At 33.5% G+C, this 20,176-nt stretch overlaps 3 protein-coding genes across 3 annotated transcripts; 1 reads left to right on the forward strand and 2 right to left on the reverse strand.

Annotated features, from left to right (window-relative positions):
• Nucleotides 1-91: 91 nt before the first annotated feature.
• On the reverse strand, nucleotides 92-2,888 carry LOC110640504 (uncharacterized). The gene is made up of 5 exons (XM_021791830.2): nucleotides 2,454-2,888; nucleotides 1,334-1,490; nucleotides 1,176-1,226; nucleotides 934-1,026; nucleotides 92-484 (listed from the first exon to the last, which is right to left on the reverse strand). The coding sequence occupies exons 1-5, from the start codon at nucleotides 2,600-2,602 to the stop codon at nucleotides 407-409; spliced, it is 528 nt and encodes a 175-aa protein (XP_021647522.2). The 5' UTR covers nucleotides 2,603-2,888; the 3' UTR covers nucleotides 92-406.
• A 1,906-nt stretch (nucleotides 2,889-4,794) lies between these two features.
• On the reverse strand, nucleotides 4,795-11,636 carry LOC110640480 (uncharacterized). The gene is made up of 6 exons (XM_058149640.1): nucleotides 10,577-11,636; nucleotides 10,339-10,447; nucleotides 9,880-10,000; nucleotides 8,989-9,744; nucleotides 5,946-7,899; nucleotides 4,795-5,591 (listed from the first exon to the last, which is right to left on the reverse strand). Exons 1-6 carry the CDS (start codon nucleotides 10,770-10,772, stop codon nucleotides 5,170-5,172), a joined length of 3,558 nt encoding a protein of 1,185 aa, XP_058005623.1. The 5' UTR covers nucleotides 10,773-11,636; the 3' UTR covers nucleotides 4,795-5,169.
• A 4,768-nt stretch (nucleotides 11,637-16,404) lies between these two features.
• On the forward strand, nucleotides 16,405-20,176 carry LOC110640508 (protein Iojap-related, mitochondrial). The gene is made up of 5 exons (XM_058149643.1): nucleotides 16,405-16,475; nucleotides 17,747-18,137; nucleotides 18,321-18,408; nucleotides 18,729-18,826; nucleotides 19,980-20,176. Exons 1-5 carry the CDS (start codon nucleotides 16,420-16,422, stop codon nucleotides 20,049-20,051), a joined length of 705 nt encoding a protein of 234 aa, XP_058005626.1. The 5' UTR covers nucleotides 16,405-16,419; the 3' UTR covers nucleotides 20,052-20,176.

Below are 20,176 nucleotides of genomic sequence, written 5' to 3' on the forward strand. Positions count from 1 at the left end.
ACCATAATTGGACTCTTACCTTCCAATCATTAAAACAAATTGCAATAGCGAATGTAATGGTCTTTAGCCTTACTAAGACTACACAGATAGATTAGCCTAATTTCCTGTAATTTTCATTGCATTTTGTAAGAATTCTATACTATTCAACTTTAGCATATGTAATGTGACATTACAGCATATACTGTAACAAATCAAATTGCATTGCTAAAATGTTACCATTTACCATTAGAAATGAACATGAAGTGAGTTTTAATGGAAGATGGTGCTTAGTTAGAGACAGCACAAATTCATCAGTCCAAGCTTTTAAGAAGCACTTTTGGTCACAAAGTCTGCAAGTTGCAATTCTATAGTGTGATCAGAATCAACCATCAGATCTGCTGCAAGAAGACTATGATTTCCTTTTGCATCAACTTTGAGTACTTGTCATTGTGATTAAATGGCCAACAATAGCTGTCACAATCCCAAGCAAGCCACCAGCAATAACCTATCATCAGATAGCATTATTGAACAATGATAATTGGTACAGCTTCTGAAAACATATGCTTCATGAACATGAAGAGTCTAAGCTACAATATGTGTCCTCGTTCGCAGATGGGGAGGAGATTATCCCTAAAGCGTGGAAATGAGTTTGAAGGTTGGGAGATTCCTATCTAGACAGTATTATGTAACCTGTTGTTATTGGAGGTCAGAACTTACAGGAAAATAAGCTTTTCCAATCATTAATAACCTCATCATTTTCACTTTTCAAAGCTGAAACTTAAAATGTAGTACATACTATGTTTGCTAATTGCTAAATAACAATTTGGGTCAACATCATTTGAGTGGCAGTTGTTTTTGTACAAGAAGGTGATAACAGCAACTTCACAGGCATATGATAGATACAAGAGATCTCTTATAATAGTATAAGAAAACTATGTGAGGAAATGTACAAACCTGAGGAGGAGTGTGGCCAAGAAGTTCACGTAGAGGTCTGCTTTCTGCCAGAGGATGTTCAGCAGGAAGCTCATATACAATTTGATTCAAGACCTGTGGAAAAGCCAATTTAAATACGTGAAACCCAGCACATATCTCAAGTCTTAATAATATGTGGCATACAGCCAAATGACAAAAACGGCATTTCTTGAAGTAGAAGGATAATGGACAACACAAGAAAAGGAGCAGGTGAAGCATCAAACCTCTGCTTGACGCCCAGCCTGTAGTCTTACACCAGTTGCATCATACATAACCTGCCGTCAAAATCTCAATGTAAAATATCACTTTACATTATATATTCATTAATCTGAAAAGAAAAACTCTGTGCATAGAGGAATCATAAGGGATGAAAAATTCTTACAACACATGCAAAGATTAATGCAGTTGCAAACAATGATCCGCCAAAGCCTTCCTGGAATCCAATAGCCATGGCAAGTGCAGCAACAGTGGCAGAATGGGATGATGGCATTCCACCAGACCCAACAAGTTGCTTGAAATCCCATCGCCTTTGCTCATACCTGCAAATCTAGGAAAGCTTAAGACTCTTAGGGTATGTAAACTAACAAATGATTAGGAAATTTTGCAGCACTGTTCCACCAATATCATAAGAACACAAATCACAGATGAGCTAGAAAGGCTTTCAAGTTCAAAGGTTGACAATAACAATACAAATTAGTTCTCATACATGGTTCCCTCAACTGAAATTCTATACTGCAATTCAATTCCGAGGGAGAACATCAACATACCTAAGAGAAAGAGACAGAGCAAAATTTGATAGAGACACTAAAATTTTAGTTTTATTTTTAGGCAATTTGGCTAAGAGAGAATTTGGTATTGATCTCCTTAGCATTTCATCTCATAAATCATGTTCCAGACAAGAAGAACCTCCCACTGGTCAATACAGCCTAGTTCCAGAAAGAGCATGTTACTCTTACTGCCCCCATTTTATTGGTCTGATTAATCAGGACTCAGCAGGTCCAGTGGACCCATTGTGGAGCCCTCCCCCTTTTCTTTTCCTTTTTGTCAAAGAGCCCTCCCCATTTCATAATGCTCTCCAGTCTACATCTCGTTAATAGAAGTTGAACTTAGGAACTATCCTGGATGGCCTGTTAATGACTTGACCTACTGCATTGTTGTGAAAGAAGAATTCATCAAGGGACAGATTGCCCTTTTGGTTTGTAAAAGCTAATGAATACATATGATTCGTACTATTGGTAGAGATAACGAACATATTCAAATAATTGATTCCCAATTAAGATTATGGCAATTGAAGGCTACTTTTGAATTGACTGTGCGAATGGTTCATAAACTAATTAATTCACATTCATTTAAAGGAAAGACCAGAAACAAATAACCAACAATGTCATTGGGAGAAAAATTCAGAAGCCAAGAACACAACCCCAATCCCAAGACATCAAAGATTTGTTGAAACCCAAAGAAATGAAAATTTTCCAAAATTCGAGTAGGTGTAAAAGCAATACCAGAAAGTGAAGAGCTTGGTAGTTTGGGCAATAGCGAAAGCAACAAGAGCAGCAATGAGAGGATAATTGGCAAATATGAATGACCCAGAAGAAGAAGAATCAGTGCTGTGAATAGATAAACCAGATGCAGCACCAGCCATCTCCTCCATTATCTCTAATATTCAGTACAAGATCCTTCCTTCTTGCTGTAGGAAGAAAGAAAGATTGATAGATAGATATGAATGAATTGTGAAAGAATCTTTTTATTTTTCTTTTTTGTTTCTTGGAAGGAGCTTAAGGACGTTATAGGTGGCGAGGAATTTGGTTGATGAGAAGGAGAAGAAAAGAAGAGAGGTGGGTTCTGGTTATCGGATTTATGATAAGGCAGGTTCTTGCTGGAATCTTTGTTTCTTGTTTAGTTTTTCCTCTTTCTATGTTTTTAACTAACGGTCTTTGCTCTTGTTGCTCTCTCTCTCTCTCTCTCTCTCTCTCTCAAGTTATATCAAGTTATATCTGGATTACAACCCTCTCGCCTACTGTTTAGAGAGATGTAGACAACCCATTTTAAATTGTAATTAAATTGATTCTATACGAAATTAAAATTATTTATATTTAAATTTATTTAAATTAAATTAAAATCAAATTAAAACCAAATAATCTGATTTAATATAATTTCGGATTAAAATTAAAATTTTTTTATAAAAAAATCATCAAATTTAATTAAAATCAAAATTATAATCGAATTATAACTGAGAACCGTTGAGTTAAATTTTGATTCCCTTGACCCTAAAATCGAAACTAACATTTTGATTTTAATTTTAGTTTGAAACTAAACTATGATGAGCCTTACTTGAATCCTTTTTTAATTTTTTTTCTTTTTTTTAATATATATTAAAATTCTGGGGATAGCTTATTGTAGTAGCTGGGGCCTAGGATCTTCTTTAATGGTATCTTCCTTAGATGGATTGTTTTTTTACTTGAAAAATGAGCCTTTTATGTCTTTGTATCATAAGAAAGTATTATTAATGAATGAAGAAGAAAAAGTAATGTCCATTAGAAATCCTCCCAAATTCCAGTTCCCTAGTTGTGACCATTGGGGCTGATTTGACCAATCAATTCCTCTCGCCATACCCACAAGCCAAACGAAAAGCAAGGAAAGAATTTGTCAATGTTTGAGAATTCAGAACCCATAAACCAGAAATTCTCCAAAATGTTCAATTAAACAATGTTGGACTAACTAATAATATATACTAAGAAATAACAGCACTACATAATAACCACAATAAATCAATAATAATAATAATAATAATAAGCAAGTGCCCAATGTTCCTCAACAATACCTGACTAAGCTTTCAAATTAATCATGGCACTGCGAACACAAACTGGAGCATTCTCCGTCTGGTTTGGCCTTGCATTTGCTGGCAGAAGGACGCCGCCAAGTAGGAAACGCATCAGGCCAGTGGCAAAATTCCACTTCCTAATCAATAAAACTGCGCAAGGAAACGATTCGTTGCTGCTTCTCATTAGCTAAAAAAATCAGGTCAGGAAGATAGAGTTTGTGGGAGTGGCTGCAGCGGTGGAGGCGGTGGTGAAATGACGGTGACGGACTGACGATGATGGTTTTGAGTTTCTTGGAGGGGTGGCGTAGCCAGGTAGTTGTGTGACCCGCCGGATTCGGAATCGGATTCCATCTAACGAAGACGATCGAATTTCGGGCGGGAAAATTAGCCGGACTACGCTTTTTAATCTTTCCGAATGTCTGATATACCCTTCGATTATTTCAAAATTACGTCAATTAACCGATTTCCCCCCTTTTTATAGGCTAATGTTCTTTTTCATTTGAGCCTAAGCCCAGCCTGGATGGGCCAAATGGACTGGCACGTCACTTAAAATATATTTAATTTAATTACTATAAAATTAACTGATTCAGTGCAGAGCTAGACATAAAAGATTATGCTCGACTCCTCCCATCCCCCTGAATATATAATAAAAAAAATAATTAATTTAATACTAAATTTTAGTAGTAGTGAAATTATCAACGAAATTGTGAAATTTTAAATTTAAATTTTAGTAAAAGTTAAATAAAAAAAATCATTTATATGGTATACAAAATTACAACTATAATTGCTATAATGTTTGTGAAGGGGAAATTTGAAGTCAGCTTCAGGCCATGCTTTTGAAGGCATCAATTGCTTTGTTTTGGAAGACAAAAGTGCAAAAAGATTAATAATTGAATTCATGCATTTGAAAAAAGAAAAAAGTAATAATGATTGGAGCCTTTTTTTTTTCTCTTTGATGGGTTAAAAAACTTTTTTTTCCCCCTCCTGTTTGCTTACGGAGCCATGGACAATGTACAAGCAAATGAAGCAAAATCAAAGCTATACTTTTTAACAATCATAACGAATATGAATGGTTGGGTTTTAATTCACACTTCTCTCTAACCAAGGAATGAGTTGGAGTAAACTAACAAGAATGTGGCAACTGGAGAAGAACAAGCACAAATCTCCAATGCCTTCACTAATATCACCTAATAACAAATAAAAGCTTTACAATTATGTCACCAACACATCGTGGTGTTTCTTACAAATAAATTGGAACCAAAAGAAGCCGATTGGCAATAATCTAAACAGCCCTCCAAACACAGAAAAAACCATTAACATACAAGCACTCAGCAACTTCTCCATATGGCTGGTGGGAGTAGCAGATTTTTGTGGTGGGGGTGTGAAATGAAAGACTTTCACATTATTGTGCAATTGCACTTGGACTCCAGCTTTGGAGGCTTCGCACTGTCTATGTTATTAGGAAGGCCAACATTACGCAACATAGTTTCATTGGCATTCTCATCATTCTGGAACTTGCTAGAAGGGGATTTTACATCCGATTCCGTCCGTTTCTGTCTAGCTTTCAGGGATTTTGATGTACTTTTCCCTGTAGTTCTGCTTCGTGAATCTTTTCTGTCTGCAGTGGATTTTCCCACAACTGTAACTGTTGGCCGAGAACTTTCCAATGCGACTGAGTCTTCTTTTTCAATGGCTAAAGCTGCAGCCTGGTAGGCCAGATCATGGACAATGGAGCTACAGAAAAGTATTGTATCTGTTGCTTCTTCAAGGGTTAGGCTTCTTGCTTTACTTCCTTTCCGAACCAATACAGTTGAGTCCTCTGACACAAGCAAAGAATTTGTCAGAGAACCAAACCAGATTTTACTAGTCTCATGTCAAAGCTTGAATTAGCATTAAATATATTATAAGCACATGGAAACTATAAAGCATCATTTTATAAATCCGCAAAAGAGACACACGACATTGTAGCCTTCTAAAAGCAAAAAAAAAAAAAAAAAAACATAATTCTCATTGGATAGGAACTCATTCAAAAAAATATTAACCAGACACTGTAAGTTAATCAAGAAAAAGATATCACCTTTATTAATGAGATAAGAGACTGGTTCAAGTTAATTGTAATCAACCCAACAAAAAGATTATAGCAGCATAAATAAAAATGCTAGGATAAACATACCCAATATGACATGTAAGTGATCCGAGTTGCTGTGTTCCAGAACAGAAGCAGACATTTCCTTGTCTGAAGGTGTTGGGATTGAATGATCCTGAAATTCATTTATGGAGCTCTTTGAATTTGTAGAAACATCATCATACTCTGAGCCAGGGGAACCTTGACAAAAGTTCTCAGTTTCAATTTCTGATATTGAGGCCAGAGAACTATGAGTGGGAACCTCAACATCATTTAGTCCATCAACACAAGAGTTCAACATGGTATGTTCCATTTCGACAGGGGGATCTGGAGAAATAACTGATGCTTCTACATCTGAGACACTGATTGCATTATTTGGAAAATCATCTTCGCTTTCATGTAAATGACGGTCTTCATATGTCAGAAATGATGCTACAGAATTCTCCTCTAACTGAATGCCAACTGCATGGCATGACAAACTGGAGGTAGAAGCATCCATTATTCTACTAACGTCATTATGCTCACATGAATCTCCTTCAGTTGCTACTATACCAGTAAAAGATGCACTAGAAACACCCATATCATTATTTTCTGAAGCCGCCACTTTTCCATGTGAAGTTACAGTTGCTCCTTCTATTACTTCATGCTTCACATTACCAACAAAAGCCTCACTGTTCTCTTCATGGGTGCTGGTTGCGAGACCTAGTGCATGGTAAGTGAGGTTTGAAGTTCCAGACAAAGATGATCCAGTGCTTTGAGGTCTAGTGTTTGCGTCATATCTGTAGTTATCCATGTCATATTTCCTGCCACTTAACTGCCGTTGAACACGAGTTTCAACCTGCCTGCCTGAGCTGAAATCAATAGAGGATGAAGCTGAGGTACTGCCATGTCCAAAGGAGCTTCTCAAACTCTTTGCACCGTCTCCAGTATAAGAGAAATCATCATAAGTGATGGTAGAGGCAACAAAAGTCCTAGCTTGAACAACGGGCCCCTTGATGCTGCTTGACCTCTTAAGCAGTACAGAAATCCCAGCACCTTCTGAAACATCCACCTTCAGACTTCGATAGTCACCGGATCGCAGCAATTGCTGACCTTCAAAGTCACTCTCAGGTATTCTGTGACTAAGAGTTGGCTGCCCAGCTCCATGCTGGCTAGCAATCCTCTGCTCATCTCCCTCCACTAGTACAAGAGAACTTTCATGGGAGTACGAATCGCTTTGCTCATGGCATGGAGCTTGGCCATACTTAACATCATCTCCTTGCTGAATAACCCTTGCCTCCTCATCAATAACTTGAGATTTCAACTTAGTTATGGCCATCTGGGTCTCATGCTCATCACATGGTTTGTGTTGTTCAGAAACATTCAAAGACAACACTGAGGAATTCTCAGGAGCTACTATTATTGTCTCCAGACAGGTGGCAGCCACAAGATTGTCTTGTGTACTGCAATCTGGACAAAGATTTAAGTCATTTTCTATCATTTCAATGGCACGATATTTGCAACCACATTTGGAACAAACTTTTTTGTTTTCAGTACTATCAACTTCTGAAAAATCAGCTTTGATGCATAAAGCATCAGAAACAGAAATGATTTCCATATCAATCTCTGGATGGCCGAACTCTTCAGAGTCATTAGGTTCACATTCAATTGCAGGGTTTCTGTCAAATTCTCCAACTCGAAAGTGCGAAACATCATCTGTATCATGCCTGACATCCTTATTTAACGTATCCACCTTATCAAAGGCAAATACTTCTTCCTGAGCATCAGAATATGCTGTTTTTCCACTTTCATTTGCCATGTCTTCCTGGTGGTGGTCACTTCCTTCAGTATCAGGTGCACCACTGGTACCTTGATCAGAACTTGCATTACTGCTGGTTGTAACTGAAGAATTTCTAGATATCAAAGGACGATGTGCAGAATTTTTTTTTCCAACATAGAAGGTAGAACTGGGCACACTAGATAAGAGTGGTCTGAACATTTTCTGAGGACTCTTCCGATGATCCTACACAAAACATTGATCAAGATAAAGAATATATCAATTAACACTTCTAAAAGTATGAATTAACATGTGAAGAAAGTACAAGACAGTGCTCCTAAGTCCTAAATTTTTTTTTTAAATAATTTGCTTAAAAGAGTATGTACTCTTTCAAGTTACTGGCAAATTAGATAACCTCTTCAGGTTCAGCAAAACACCCCAACATGGATAAACATTTAGAATAGCTTGCTCTTTTTGATTCTTTCATTGTTATAAATAAAACAATTTCTTTCTTTTTTTTTATTTTTGTCATAGAAAAGTTTATGCATACAGTATTACTTATGAAAAAGAAAGACAACTATTATGTGCTTTTTTTAAGAGAGAAAGGGGATTGGAGATTCTAATTCAGCCTTATCTCAAATAAGGCTTGGTTAAATTAGAAGGGACTCCCACACGCTTTCAGATATTACAGCTGACTTTGATTTTAGGTGTTAGAAATGATTTATTTCTAATTCAGCCTTATCTCAAATAAGGCTTGGTTAAATTAGAAGGGACTCCCACACGCTTTCAGATATTACAGCTGACTTTGATTTTAGGTGTTAGAAATGATTTATTTCTTGATAGTAGGGGTTGCTTACTAGGAATAATGGTCTTACATACTTTAATTTTTTTTATTGTAGGTAGAAGGAATAGCATTTACGACAAATTTGGATATGCTTATCCATTATAAGAAGCTTTTGAGTTTGGCGTCATGGATGAGAAGTGGAATGATTTGTGAAGAAAACTAAAGTTATTGAAATTGTCTGCTAAACAACTTGCAATTGGGTGGCCCACTTAATTTTGTATGCTAGTTAGAGAAGCTAAGAGATATTTACCCTAAAAGCATGGTGCGTAATTGTGACACTAATGTAAGGAAATATTCAAAAAAGGTAAATAAACTACCTAGTTTTTCAGAATTTTGCTAGGAATCACATGTTTGCAGTTAATCACCAGAAGGCAAGTACATTAACCAACTATTTTTTTTCTGAAGTTCACAAAAAATGATCACTTGAAAAAAAAAAAAAAAAAAAAAAGGACCATAAAGGATGCAATTCAATGAATTAGATAATAAAATACCATTTGACGAAGAGCAGAGTCAAAGGATCTTTTTGGAGCAGAACTTGGAGACATTATTCTCGTTGATTTCTTAGAAAATGCCATAGCTCTAGTATTTAAAAATGTGTCAGTCCTCTTTGAAGCCAAGCGGTCTAAGCTACCCACATAAATGGATTGCACAGAGTCCACATCATCATCACCAGATGATGCCACAGAACCTCTACTGTGTGAGCTAATTCGATCTCGATCTTGACTATGTGATGAACTAAGACTTCTAGTAGCAGTTGGAGACATTGATTGCCTGCCAAATTTTGAGCCTGAGTCCCTACCATTTCTAGATGCTGGTGAGGAACCCCTTACATACGATGCGGGTGAGGAACCCCTTACATATGATGCTGGTCGATCTGCCAGAGATGTGCGGAGATTGGGTGGTGCTTCAGAAGAGAAACCAGGGATATTTGATTGCCATGCCCTTACTTTTGGTGAAGCAGAGTTCCCTCGACTTGTACTTATCGGGGAAATTCCCCTTGCTCCTGATCTTATGTTTGTCCTCCTTGGAGTTGGAGTTGAAGATCTTGGAGCAGGTGTTGAAGCTTTACTTGGGGGAGAAGAAGGTCTACGTGATGGAGTGGCAGATCGTTGGCTAGGAGTTGGGCTAGAATGAGGTGCTGATGACGGCCTTCCCCTGGACTGAATTGAACTATTAGCAGACCGAGGTGATGGACTTAACCGATTTGGACTTGCACTGCCACGACTGCTTCTGTAACTTTTCTCCATCTGCATATGGATGAACTCTCATTTGCAGAAAAACTGAACACTAAATAATAGATTTTTTTTTCTAAAAAAAGAACCTTTAGGATATACAAGTAAATGCAATTGTGTTCCATTCTATAGAAGTGATCAGTGACCTACTGTGGATGATCTTGATATAGTGATAGGCTGACTCCGAGGCCTACCCCTGGATGCAACGTTAGCTGGTGGTGGCTCATCATCCAATGAAGGAAAAAGAGGAGTGTCGGGGGGAGTTAATAACCTTAAAACATCAATAACAACAAGCAATCCATCATGATCAATACTGCCCAAAAATCTTAACGCAAAAGATTAAATGAAACATAATTCTTTTAAAATCATTACTATTTGACTTGTGAATAAGGACAAAAAATTTATAGCAAGAAACTTAAATTATCTTCTACACAAATCCAATACTTTAGAGTTTAGACATTTGTGAAGTGTAGACATGCGTTTCTTATGTCAAACTTAAATCCTCCTTTCTGTTCATTTCTGAACCAAAATATTGGCAGGGTGTCATAAAGCAAGTGAATTAACAATGGGAAGCTCACAAAGTATTAGAATAGGAAAATTATAACGCACCAATCATAGTCATTTTTCTCCCCATCTGCATTAAGCAGTTCACTACTTTCTCCTCGAACAGGAATAGAGATTCCAAGTTTGAAATCTGAAAATTGTCTCAACTTTGTGGCTGTATGCAATAGTTTAAATCAAAAAAAGAAAATAAAGCACCGTCATCAACCAGAAGAAACAGACAAATCCTTCTGTTGGAAATTTAATATGAACAGATTACAGAATATAGGTTGGTGCAGAAAATTACAAAATGTGTCTTCAAAGTCATCAGATGACTGGAGCAAAAAACTTTCTGTTTCTCTGGATTGCATTTCATTGAATAAAGCAAGATCGTCATCTTTCTCCTTGAAGAGCAATCCACCTTCAAGACTGCGGCCTCGTTTATGGTTCTTGGCTTTGGGCTCCCTCCCGGGAGAATATCTCAATGCTGGAGAAGGAGGCATCTCCACTACAAACTAAACTTCCAAAATAATCACTTGAACCTCTCCTTGCAACCACAACTAAAACAAACCTTTTTCCAAATCCGATTGCCCATCACTTGCATCCAACTAAAACAACTGAACCTTGCATTCAAATTGCCATCCTCGCAATTTCCATTACTTAATCCCACTTCCAGCAATCCAAATACAGCACAATCATACACATATAATTCACAATAACCGAATCAACTGTACCATTCCAAATGCGGAATCTCAACGACCATATCCAATAAGCACGAAATCAAAGCCTTCGCCTTGCAATACAATATCTAAAACCCTAAATTCCCATCACCCTAATGATCCCGCGGTACCAAACCATAACATTTCACCGTCCACCCCCAATTCCTACTCAAATTTAACTTCTATTACCTGTTTTAGCCCTCCACTGAAGCTTAAAATTCCAAAAACAAAGCTATAACTCACCGTTTGAAGCTCAGTGAAAGCAGCAAGACTTGACTAGCCAAAAAACCGAATCAAAATTTCTTCAATGATATAATTGAAAGCTCGTTGAATGTGAATAAGATCTCGAATTGAAAGAAAGATAACTTTAAATGCCAATTACAATGCGAAGAATGTTGGGTAGCAAACTCGGATCTAATGCATTTAATGGCTGTGTGTTTGGTGATAAAGAGTTAGCAGATCGGAGAGGATCGGTTATAAAGTTTGTAGCTTTCTCTCTCCTCCGAGAAAATGAGAGAAAATTAGAAAGAAACTTGAGTAACTAACCCCTCTATCGTTCTTTTTCTTTTCAGCTTGCCGCTCAGATATGCTCCTTTCCTCCGTAGCAAGCTTTCATTTTTTTTCTCTTTTTCTTTTCTGCAATAGAATAATTTCAATTTTTTTATTTACTTAAAAATAAAATTTCATTTGTTGGAAAACAAATACTAATAATTAGATATACAAAATTAATTTAAAAGCTTAAAAAAAAGTGAGTGTTTTATCTTCATGAATGGAAAATGCATATTAATATTATTTTTTTATAAAAAATAAGAGCATATTTAGTATAAATTTGAGCTTTTAAACAAATAAATTCAATTATGATTAAATTAAAAATTTATATTAAAATATATATAAAATTAATTAAAATATATATATAATACACAAATTTACTTATAAAATGTCAATTTACTAATAGATAAATACATACGGACTCAAATTTTTCATAGACACGTCTAAATAAAAAATATTTATTAATGCTTTTTAACAAGTGGCACTATTGAATAGGGCAACATTTAATTTGACACATTAATTGCAACCCATCGTTCATGGGGGTAAGATTGATTCTGCCTCACAAAATTTATACTTCAAATTTTGGAAAAAATAAAAGAAAATTTTAATATATTAAATTATTTAAATTAAAGCTAAATGAATTGAAATTTTTCCTCAAATACTTTGTAATAAAAATGGTACATATATAATGCTAAACAAAGGGGGTGAATAAATGATTAATTAAATTATAGACAAGCCAAAACACAAGAAAGGAGTTATCATTAGCCATGTCCACTAATAGAAAGATATAGAATGATGTCGTTTTAATTGGTAGGTGATAGATGAAACTTAAAAAAGGCTTCGAACATAATTAATTAATGATAACATCACTTCACTAGTAAGGTTTTTGGTTCCCAACAAATATTCCACATAGATAAGCATCCTCAAAATGATAATAATAAAAGAAAATTGATAAGGTAGAACCTTTAAATTTATTAAGTATACGTAATAATCTTTTAAAAAGAATACGTAATAATCTTTTAAAAAGAACGAACTCATATTTTCAAAGATAAATAATATATATATATATCAAGCATACATAATAATCGTTTAAAATGAACGAGTTCATATTTTCAGAGAGAAATAATGTACATACATTAGGTATACGTAATAATCTTTAAAAAAGGACGAGTACTCAAAATTTGACTTAATAATACCCTTGAGCGTAAGTACTTAAAAAAAATCACCGATTAATATCTTATTATTCTACATGAAGGAGCATGACTAAGCTCTTAGATACCTTTATTGGCAAGCCAAATTGATAGGCAATTGCCCTTTATATTTATTGGATTTTTTAAATTGTGCTAAATGATGTTTGATAATTTTTTTTCTAATAAAATATTTAATTGTATTATTTTTATTACTCTATTAAACATAGTATTATTTTTTAATATTTGATAAAAAAAATTATATAATCCATATTTGAATTAGGAGACTTCTTTTGTGATATGGTTGGAAGATCAAAGGATTGTTTCAATATTTAAGTTAATAGTGACCCATTAAAGCACATTGATGGGTAGGCTGCCATTACATTTAGGTGGGAAGTGTTTGATTGAGATTTATTTAAATTAATAATTTGTTGTGATTTGTTAACCCATAGTTTGTAGAAAGATGAACCTTTGGTTTCAAGTCAATTTCAAGGTTACTATGGCCCATGACAACTTCACTTTTTATTCCTTCTACCATGGGACCCATCATCTAATCTCTCTCCAAATTTATGGTGGGAATATTTTTAAATTAAATACTTATATTGAAGTTTATATATGTGTATAATTTTAATTATATATTAAAATTTTAATTGACATTATAGTAAATGTTTTTTAATAATAACTTTAATAGTCCTATAAACACATATTTATTCTGTCAATTTTTATCTATTATTTTTATAAATTATTTTATTATAAATTATTTGTTATTTTAAAAAATTTAAAAAATATTAATTAATTTTTTTTATTTTACCCCTGTCACTATTAAATATTATTTTTTTATAATTTTTTAAAATTTATTTTAAAAATTTATAATGATAGATTAATGAAAAGAAAATTATTAAAATTTAAATAATTAAATGATATAAAAAGTAATTCAATTAAATTAAATGATATTTTTATAATTTAAATAATTTAATTTATTCTTTAATTATGGTATAAAAACTTTAATTAATAAGTAAGAGCAAAAGTGAATGTGGAACGTAATAATTAAAAAAAAAAAAGTAACATTAACTTTAGCCTATAGGCACGAAAAGGCAAGACCCAGTGCAGTAGCACGAGACGACGCAGTTTTGGACTTTGACTGATTCAGACAACTTTGGGGCAATTACACGTGAGGCCCGTGGGTTTCCGTTTTGGTTAATAATAACAAGGAGCTAGTGGCTAGCTACGATCAAATGATGAAGATTAGCGGCCGTAGATACATGTACCTGCTACAAAAGTGCGTCTTCTGTACACGTGGTATAGTTCTTTGATTAAATATGACGGATCCAACGGTTGAAATGTTTATCTTCTTTGGTTGCATTTCCAAGAGGAAGATGCGTTAATATGATTTGCCAGCTAGTTGACGCTTTTCACAGATCTTACTGGTCAAACAGGCTGAAACAGCCCTTCAAGCAGGGAAAAAAAAAAAAAAAATATATATATATATATATATATATTATTTTATCCTTAAATTTTCATTTATATTATAACTTAATTTTTATAATTTAAAAATTAATAATTTAATTCATCACTTATTTTTCATTAAAGTGAGGTGTTCCTCCTCTTAATATTATTATTAATTTAAATATAAAGATAAATATACTTTTATTCAATCAAAAAAATTTATTATTTAATTTATAGAGTTTGATTTTATATTTTAAAAATTAAATAATTTAATTACTTATTTATATTTTTTTAATTAAAATTAATTATTATTAAATAAATTAATTTGTTTATTATATAAAAAGAATTCAAAAATAATAATAATAAGAGCAAAAAAAGTCTAATAATTTAGTTATTATTAAATATAGGATTAAATTGTTTTATTTTCAAAAATATAATAATTAAATTATAATATTAGTCAAAATTCATATACCAAATAATAACTAAATTTTTAATGCATCAAATTTAAAATTTAATATATACTTAGAGAGAATTATCATTGATAAAATTCAAGTCTTAATAGTTATTTTTTTAATATATTAACTATATTTTTAGCCATTATTTCAATGTGTTACTTCATTAGTATTTTAATTATTGAATAATTATTTTATAGCATAAAAGGTCAAACATTAGAATTTAGATAATTTTATTTTTAAATAAAAATTAAAGTAAAAAAAATCTTATTAATTAGTAAAATAATAATTACGCCATACTAAATTGATCGGTTATATATATATAATTAATTAATTTCATTTGACATTGATGTAAAATTAATTTCAAATAGAGTTAAATAACGAAAAAATATTCTTGCTAAGTTAGTTGAAGTTGATGATATAGATTATTTTCACCATTCATATATATTTAAAACCAATTTTTGAAAATCTTATAATTTTTTTTAATATTTATATAAATTAGTTTCAAATGTGATTAAATGGTAAAAAAAATCAATATAATGGAACTCAATTAATTTAATATTAAGATTTAATTATTGTCACTATATTAATTATAAGGATAATATTTTTATTTTATTTAAAATTATCTATCCTAATTAGAAAATTAAGGAGCATTAATTATTTTTTTCTTTCAATTTTACCATTTATCTTTATTAAATATAATTAATATATATACAAAGAGCAATTAGATGAGATAGAATAAATATTTCTATAAAAATGAGTATCTAATTATTTTCTTAATCATTGCACAAAATGGGATAATAAAGAGATTATCAAATTAAAAATCAAACTAGTAATTAAATATATCAAATCTAATTAATATTTTACTTGAGGATGAATCTTAATTAATATTAGCTGGAAATTTTCACATAAAAATAAAGTATTAGGTAAGGGTGGCCTATGTTATCCATAGGAAACCATTAAACGTTCATTATTGGAATTGTTTAGGAAGATCATCAACAAGTAATGATTATCAAACTATAATTGATGGTGATTACAAACAATGACGAATTAACTATTTAATCATAGTATTAGTTGCAGCATATTTTATGATTGATTGATGATTAGAAGTTTAAACCACATTAATATGGTAGCCCATGTCTTTCATAAGTATCAATCATTAATTTTTCCAAGCTAAAAAATTGCCCTAGGCTTTTTTTTTTTTCTGAAAAATAGATATCAGTTTCATTAATTTTAAAAAACCCAATTTCAATTGCAGCCAAATAAAAATATTTATGAGCTCTAATATCCTTCTTGGTTCTTCTTCGTCCCTCTTTGTCATTCTTCAGATTCTTCTTCTTTTTCGAATTCATATTTTATTGTCATGTATCAGATAATGTTTGTTTTGGAAAAACAAGTTTTAATGAAAATCATGATCCAAAAAAAGAGAATTTTTATTGGAAAATTTGAGAAAAAAGTCTTGTTGTTTGATTTTAATTTTTTGAGAGAAGTTTTTTCTTTTTTTTTTTTGTCAAAGTTTTTAGAGAAGCTTGAGATTATAGATGGAGTCCGTGAAATTGTTTGGAATTATGAATTTAATGGCCAAATCATGATATTTTTTTTCCTTGAAATTCTTACACATTTTGATGGTCAAATTGAAGAAGAAGAAGAAAGGGGAGGAGCAGAGTGTCTTCATTCAATATGGGAATATGCTATTAGAGTTTATGGATACATTTATTTTATTTTAATTGAAGTAGAGGGAAAATCTTTTTTTTTTTTAAAGCTTTAGGCTCTTTTTCTAATCAGTTCACACTTCACATGATTGCCCCTTACCTCGCTAGGCAGGCGACAACCTTTCCTTCCCCAGCTCAAATGTGGGTTTCCCTTTCTTATCATCTGGTTGGGTTTTGTCTATAGTTTTGTATGATTTTTTAGTTATGCAAGTTGAATTTCTGAAAGAGAGTATATTTGTGACATGTTGGATCTGTTATTGTTTTAATGATGGTTTATTGTGGAGGATGATTATCTTAAGGATGTCCACAGTGCCGCTCTAATAGTTCTCGGTTCCTCAAAGCGTAGATAAGAGTGAAATGGTTAGAGCAATGTCCTCCTCTACAATTCTTGGTTGCCATGGCCTCGGTGCTTTTTTGTTTTTGCTTGGTCTGCTAGGTAGGCTCTTTCCCAATATTAGGTGTTAGCACTGAGTAGGGAAAATATAGTGGGCTAATATCATGCTAAATCTGTTCCACTTATCTCGTTTAGACTATTATACTATAAGGAAATTGATTTACACTTCTACTAATAATTTAAGCTTTTGGCAAAGCGGTAAGCTTTTAATTCTATAATTGGTATTAGAGCTGAAATTATGAGTTTAAATCCCTAGTAAGTAGAAGGGGGATTATTGGCATTGAATGAAAATACCTTACTAGGCCGATATTCTGCTCAGATTCCTTCGGCTCATGAGGCTGTTACACTAGGAGGAGTTGGAGTTGCGCCTCTACTAACAGATTAAGTTTTTGACACAATGATAAACGCTGAATCTGCACTAAGTTATTGTTGACTTGGGTCTCCTTCTTCAGGCATCTGGCTGTGTTCTGGGTCCCTTACGGTGCTTCTTTTAGCCTCTCTTCCCCTGATGAAGTTACAGCTAGGGATCTGCAATGTTGCTCACCCAATACCTTAAATTTGTAGGGTTTGTCTCCATGGTCTGCTTCTTTGGGGTGTTGTTTTGGGTACCGTTTCAATAGGCGATACTACCATTTTTTTTGGTTCAATCAATGCCTTAGCCTAATGTTCTCCTCACTGGTGCCAATCTGGCAAGTCAAGTTGTGGCACGCAAGCTTCTCTGCTCAATTTAGGCATGGAGCATTATGCTCATCCGAGTAACACATATTTAACCATGTATCCGTGTGATTAATTTGAACTCTGTTTTTAGGTTGGGTTGGCTTTTGTATTTAAGATTTCTTCCCTTGAGCCATGAGCCGCTATTATAATGGCTACAAGCCCTTTTTTTTTTTTTTTTTTTCTTAATAATCAACCACCATCTTTCGAGAGGAAAAAAAAAAGAGTATAGTATTTTTCTATTATAATTTTATTTTTTACAAATTAAAATTAAGTACTTCTATGATATATACCTTCAATTCAGGTACTATAGGTGTAATTTACCCCAGCCATTAGCATACTCCCCGCTTTCCCTAGGGTCTACAGTGTCCAACGTTGCGATTCCGATGTTGGCGGCGCTGCGATCTCGCTTTTTCCTTTCCACTTCACCATCATCTTCTTTCATCCATCGATCATGGAAGCTAGGGTTTTCAGGTTCCAGCCACACTTTCTTTTCATCAAATGTCGAATCCAGCAGCAGCAACAAAGGTTTACTGGACATAAACGAGGTTGAGAACGTTCTCAAAGACGTGAGAGCGGACGACGTGAAAGTGATACCAGTTGGAAAGCACTGTGATTGGGCTGATTATATGGTGGTCGCCACCGGTAGGTCGACATGGCATGTCAAGAACATCGCTCAGGCACTTATTTACAAGGTAGGTTCGTTTGCTCTTATTTAATTTTGAAACTCCTTCAAATCATAACTTTTCTGTTTGCTTATCGAGAATTGTGGTGGAAATGTTTATTTATTGGTGATGGTTTTTTTAATCCCTAAGAATGAGTTCTGTATAAATTGAAAAAAATTTGTTATTTATTTCTTCACTTATTTGAAAGAACAGGCTAAGGAAAAGCAGAGAGGAGCTCAGCGGATGATGCTTCCAAGCTTGGAAGGGCAAGAGGGAGGAAAGTGGATTGTCATTGATTCTGGTTTGTTTGTTCTGCGCTCTATAATGCTAGAAATGTTGGTATATTCAATACAGGAACACTTCTCTTTGACAGGAATATTGATTCCTTCCATGCAGCTAATAGGGGAAATTAGTGAAATTTGCACAATATCATTTTGTTATGAAAATTTTTTTGTTACCCAAGTTGGGTTTATATTTTGTGCTGATTGTTACCTTACAAGGCAGTTCAAATTGTTCAAGTTCTTCTGAACAATTTCCAAATTTTGGTATTTGATGAAAGTTTATGGTATTTACAATTATTGTTACTCTAATTCATCCATTGGGTTTCTTTGTCTTCTTTAGGTAAGGTAATAATTCATGCTCTTGATGAGAAGGCCAGAGCTTATTACAATTTGGAAGATCTCTGGACCTCTGGCATGCCGCCAAAAGAACCTGTTCAGGTAAATGATAATTTTAGCATAACTTCTAAAACTCTTTTACTAATTTTTGTTTGATCTGCTACTTCATATTTTATACGCACGCATGATACACATTAGCTGGATTTTTACTTTTTTAACAAAAGAAAGTGAGGAATTACGAAATATAACATGGAATTGATAATTAAATTTTTCATTGGCTTTCTTGGGGTGAAATAATGGACTTTCAAGAGTGTGGTATCAGATGTTAACAGCTTTTTGAGATTCGGTTTATTCCCTTTATTTTATTTATTTGCTAAATCTTAAGTTCCTGTATACAAATGTGTTATGGTGAATGAATGTGCCTCCAAGGGAAAATTGTGCTTTAAAATATTCATGTCTTTTTCCATCCTTGCACTGTTGTCCTTTTATTATTATATATTAATTCCATAATCCATGATTTGAAAAGAAGGCCAAAGAGAGAATATATCTACTTGTTCCAGATTAGTTGTCCATCGTATGGTCCTGCACAAATCCCTTGCATGCCAGGATGATAATCCTCAATCCAAAAGCACCTCTTTGACATGCACAAACAAGCATTTAACTTTAGCCAGAAACCCAAGATCATTTAGATAGTTAAGCTTGAAGCTATTATGTAAGACATGTTAAAAACATTCTCTGTTTGTTGAAGGATGTATGTTTTCTTGAGAATGATCTAGCTATTGTTGTCTAGATTTATCTCTAATATAATGTATCTTTTTTGAAAATTTCAACCCATCAATGGCGTTTTGATTAGGGTGGGAGCAAATGAGATTGTGTTTCTGATTGTTTCTTGCTAGGGAGTGCAGAATGTTCTCCGCTGATGAGTTGCAAACTATAAGTCTAGAATGTAGACCAATAATAACACATCAGTTAGAGTTTATTCATGTGTATTGTCATTGTCTGGGTTTGAGATGGAATATGCCTGAGGTGCTGTTGGTGTGCTGATGGTGCCTTGGTTTTATTTAATTTGAATCCTCCTTTAAAATCACTTCCTATCTTCTCTCAAAGAGCTTTTGAACATTTTAATTTGAATTTCTGGTTGCCACAATTTGCTTCTAACAAATTATTAACTTGTGTACCTTGTCCTATTATATTTTTCTTTGGGGACTCTGGTTTGTGGTGTTTCTTCTAACAATTTGCTTCTTCTTATGTTCAGGATTTAGAGAAAGCGTTTGTGAAAATTCGTCCCAAGAATAATTCAAAAAGACGAGCAGAAAGGCATGCCTAAGCCCAGATGAATGAAAATTTGCTTATTTAGTTTTTTCACATCATGAAGTTCTTTGCTTCATTCTTTGTGATCTGTACATTGTAATCTCCAGTAGGTTTCATTTGCAGTTAATGGTACTTTTAATA

Source organism: Hevea brasiliensis, chromosome 7 (genome assembly GCF_030052815.1).
Source record: "Hevea brasiliensis isolate MT/VB/25A 57/8 chromosome 7, ASM3005281v1, whole genome shotgun sequence".
NCBI lineage: Eukaryota > Viridiplantae > Streptophyta > Magnoliopsida > Malpighiales > Euphorbiaceae > Hevea > Hevea brasiliensis.

What these genes read in the sequence shown, in the direction of transcription:
- LOC110640504 (XM_021791830.2), bottom strand. Translation starts at nt 2,602, where the DNA reads ATGGAGGAGATGGCTGGTGCTGCATCTGGTTTATCTATTCACAGCACT. An exon ending in ACCAAGCTCTTCACTTTCTG is followed by an intron (nt 1,491 to 2,453) that starts GTATTGCTTTTA and finishes CTAGATTTGCAG; the next exon opens with GTATGAGCAAAGGCGATGGG. An exon ending in AGGCTGGGCGTCAAGCAGAG is followed by an intron (nt 1,027 to 1,175) that starts GTTTGATGCTTC and finishes GCTTTTCCACAG; the next exon opens with GTCTTGAATCAAATTGTATA.
- LOC110640480 (XM_058149640.1), bottom strand. Translation starts at nt 10,772, where the DNA reads ATGCCTCCTTCTCCAGCATTGAGATATTCTCCCGGGAGGGAGCCCAAA. An exon ending in TGACTTTGAAGACACATTTT is followed by an intron (nt 10,448 to 10,576) that starts GTAATTTTCTGC and finishes TATTGCATACAG; the next exon opens with CCACAAAGTTGAGACAATTT. An exon ending in ACTCTGCTCTTCGTCAAATG is followed by an intron (nt 7,900 to 8,988) that starts GTATTTTATTAT and finishes TGTTTTGTGTAG; the next exon opens with GATCATCGGAAGAGTCCTCA.
- LOC110640508 (XM_058149643.1), top strand. Translation starts at nt 16,420, where the DNA reads ATGATTGCCCCTTACCTCGCTAGGCAGGCGACAACCTTTCCTTCCCCA. An exon ending in TTTCCTTCCCCAGCTCAAAT is followed by an intron (nt 16,476 to 17,746) that starts GTGGGTTTCCCT and finishes CCTTCAATTCAG; the next exon opens with GTACTATAGGTGTAATTTAC. An exon ending in CGCCAAAAGAACCTGTTCAG is followed by an intron (nt 18,827 to 19,979) that starts GTAAATGATAAT and finishes TCTTATGTTCAG; the next exon opens with GATTTAGAGAAAGCGTTTGT.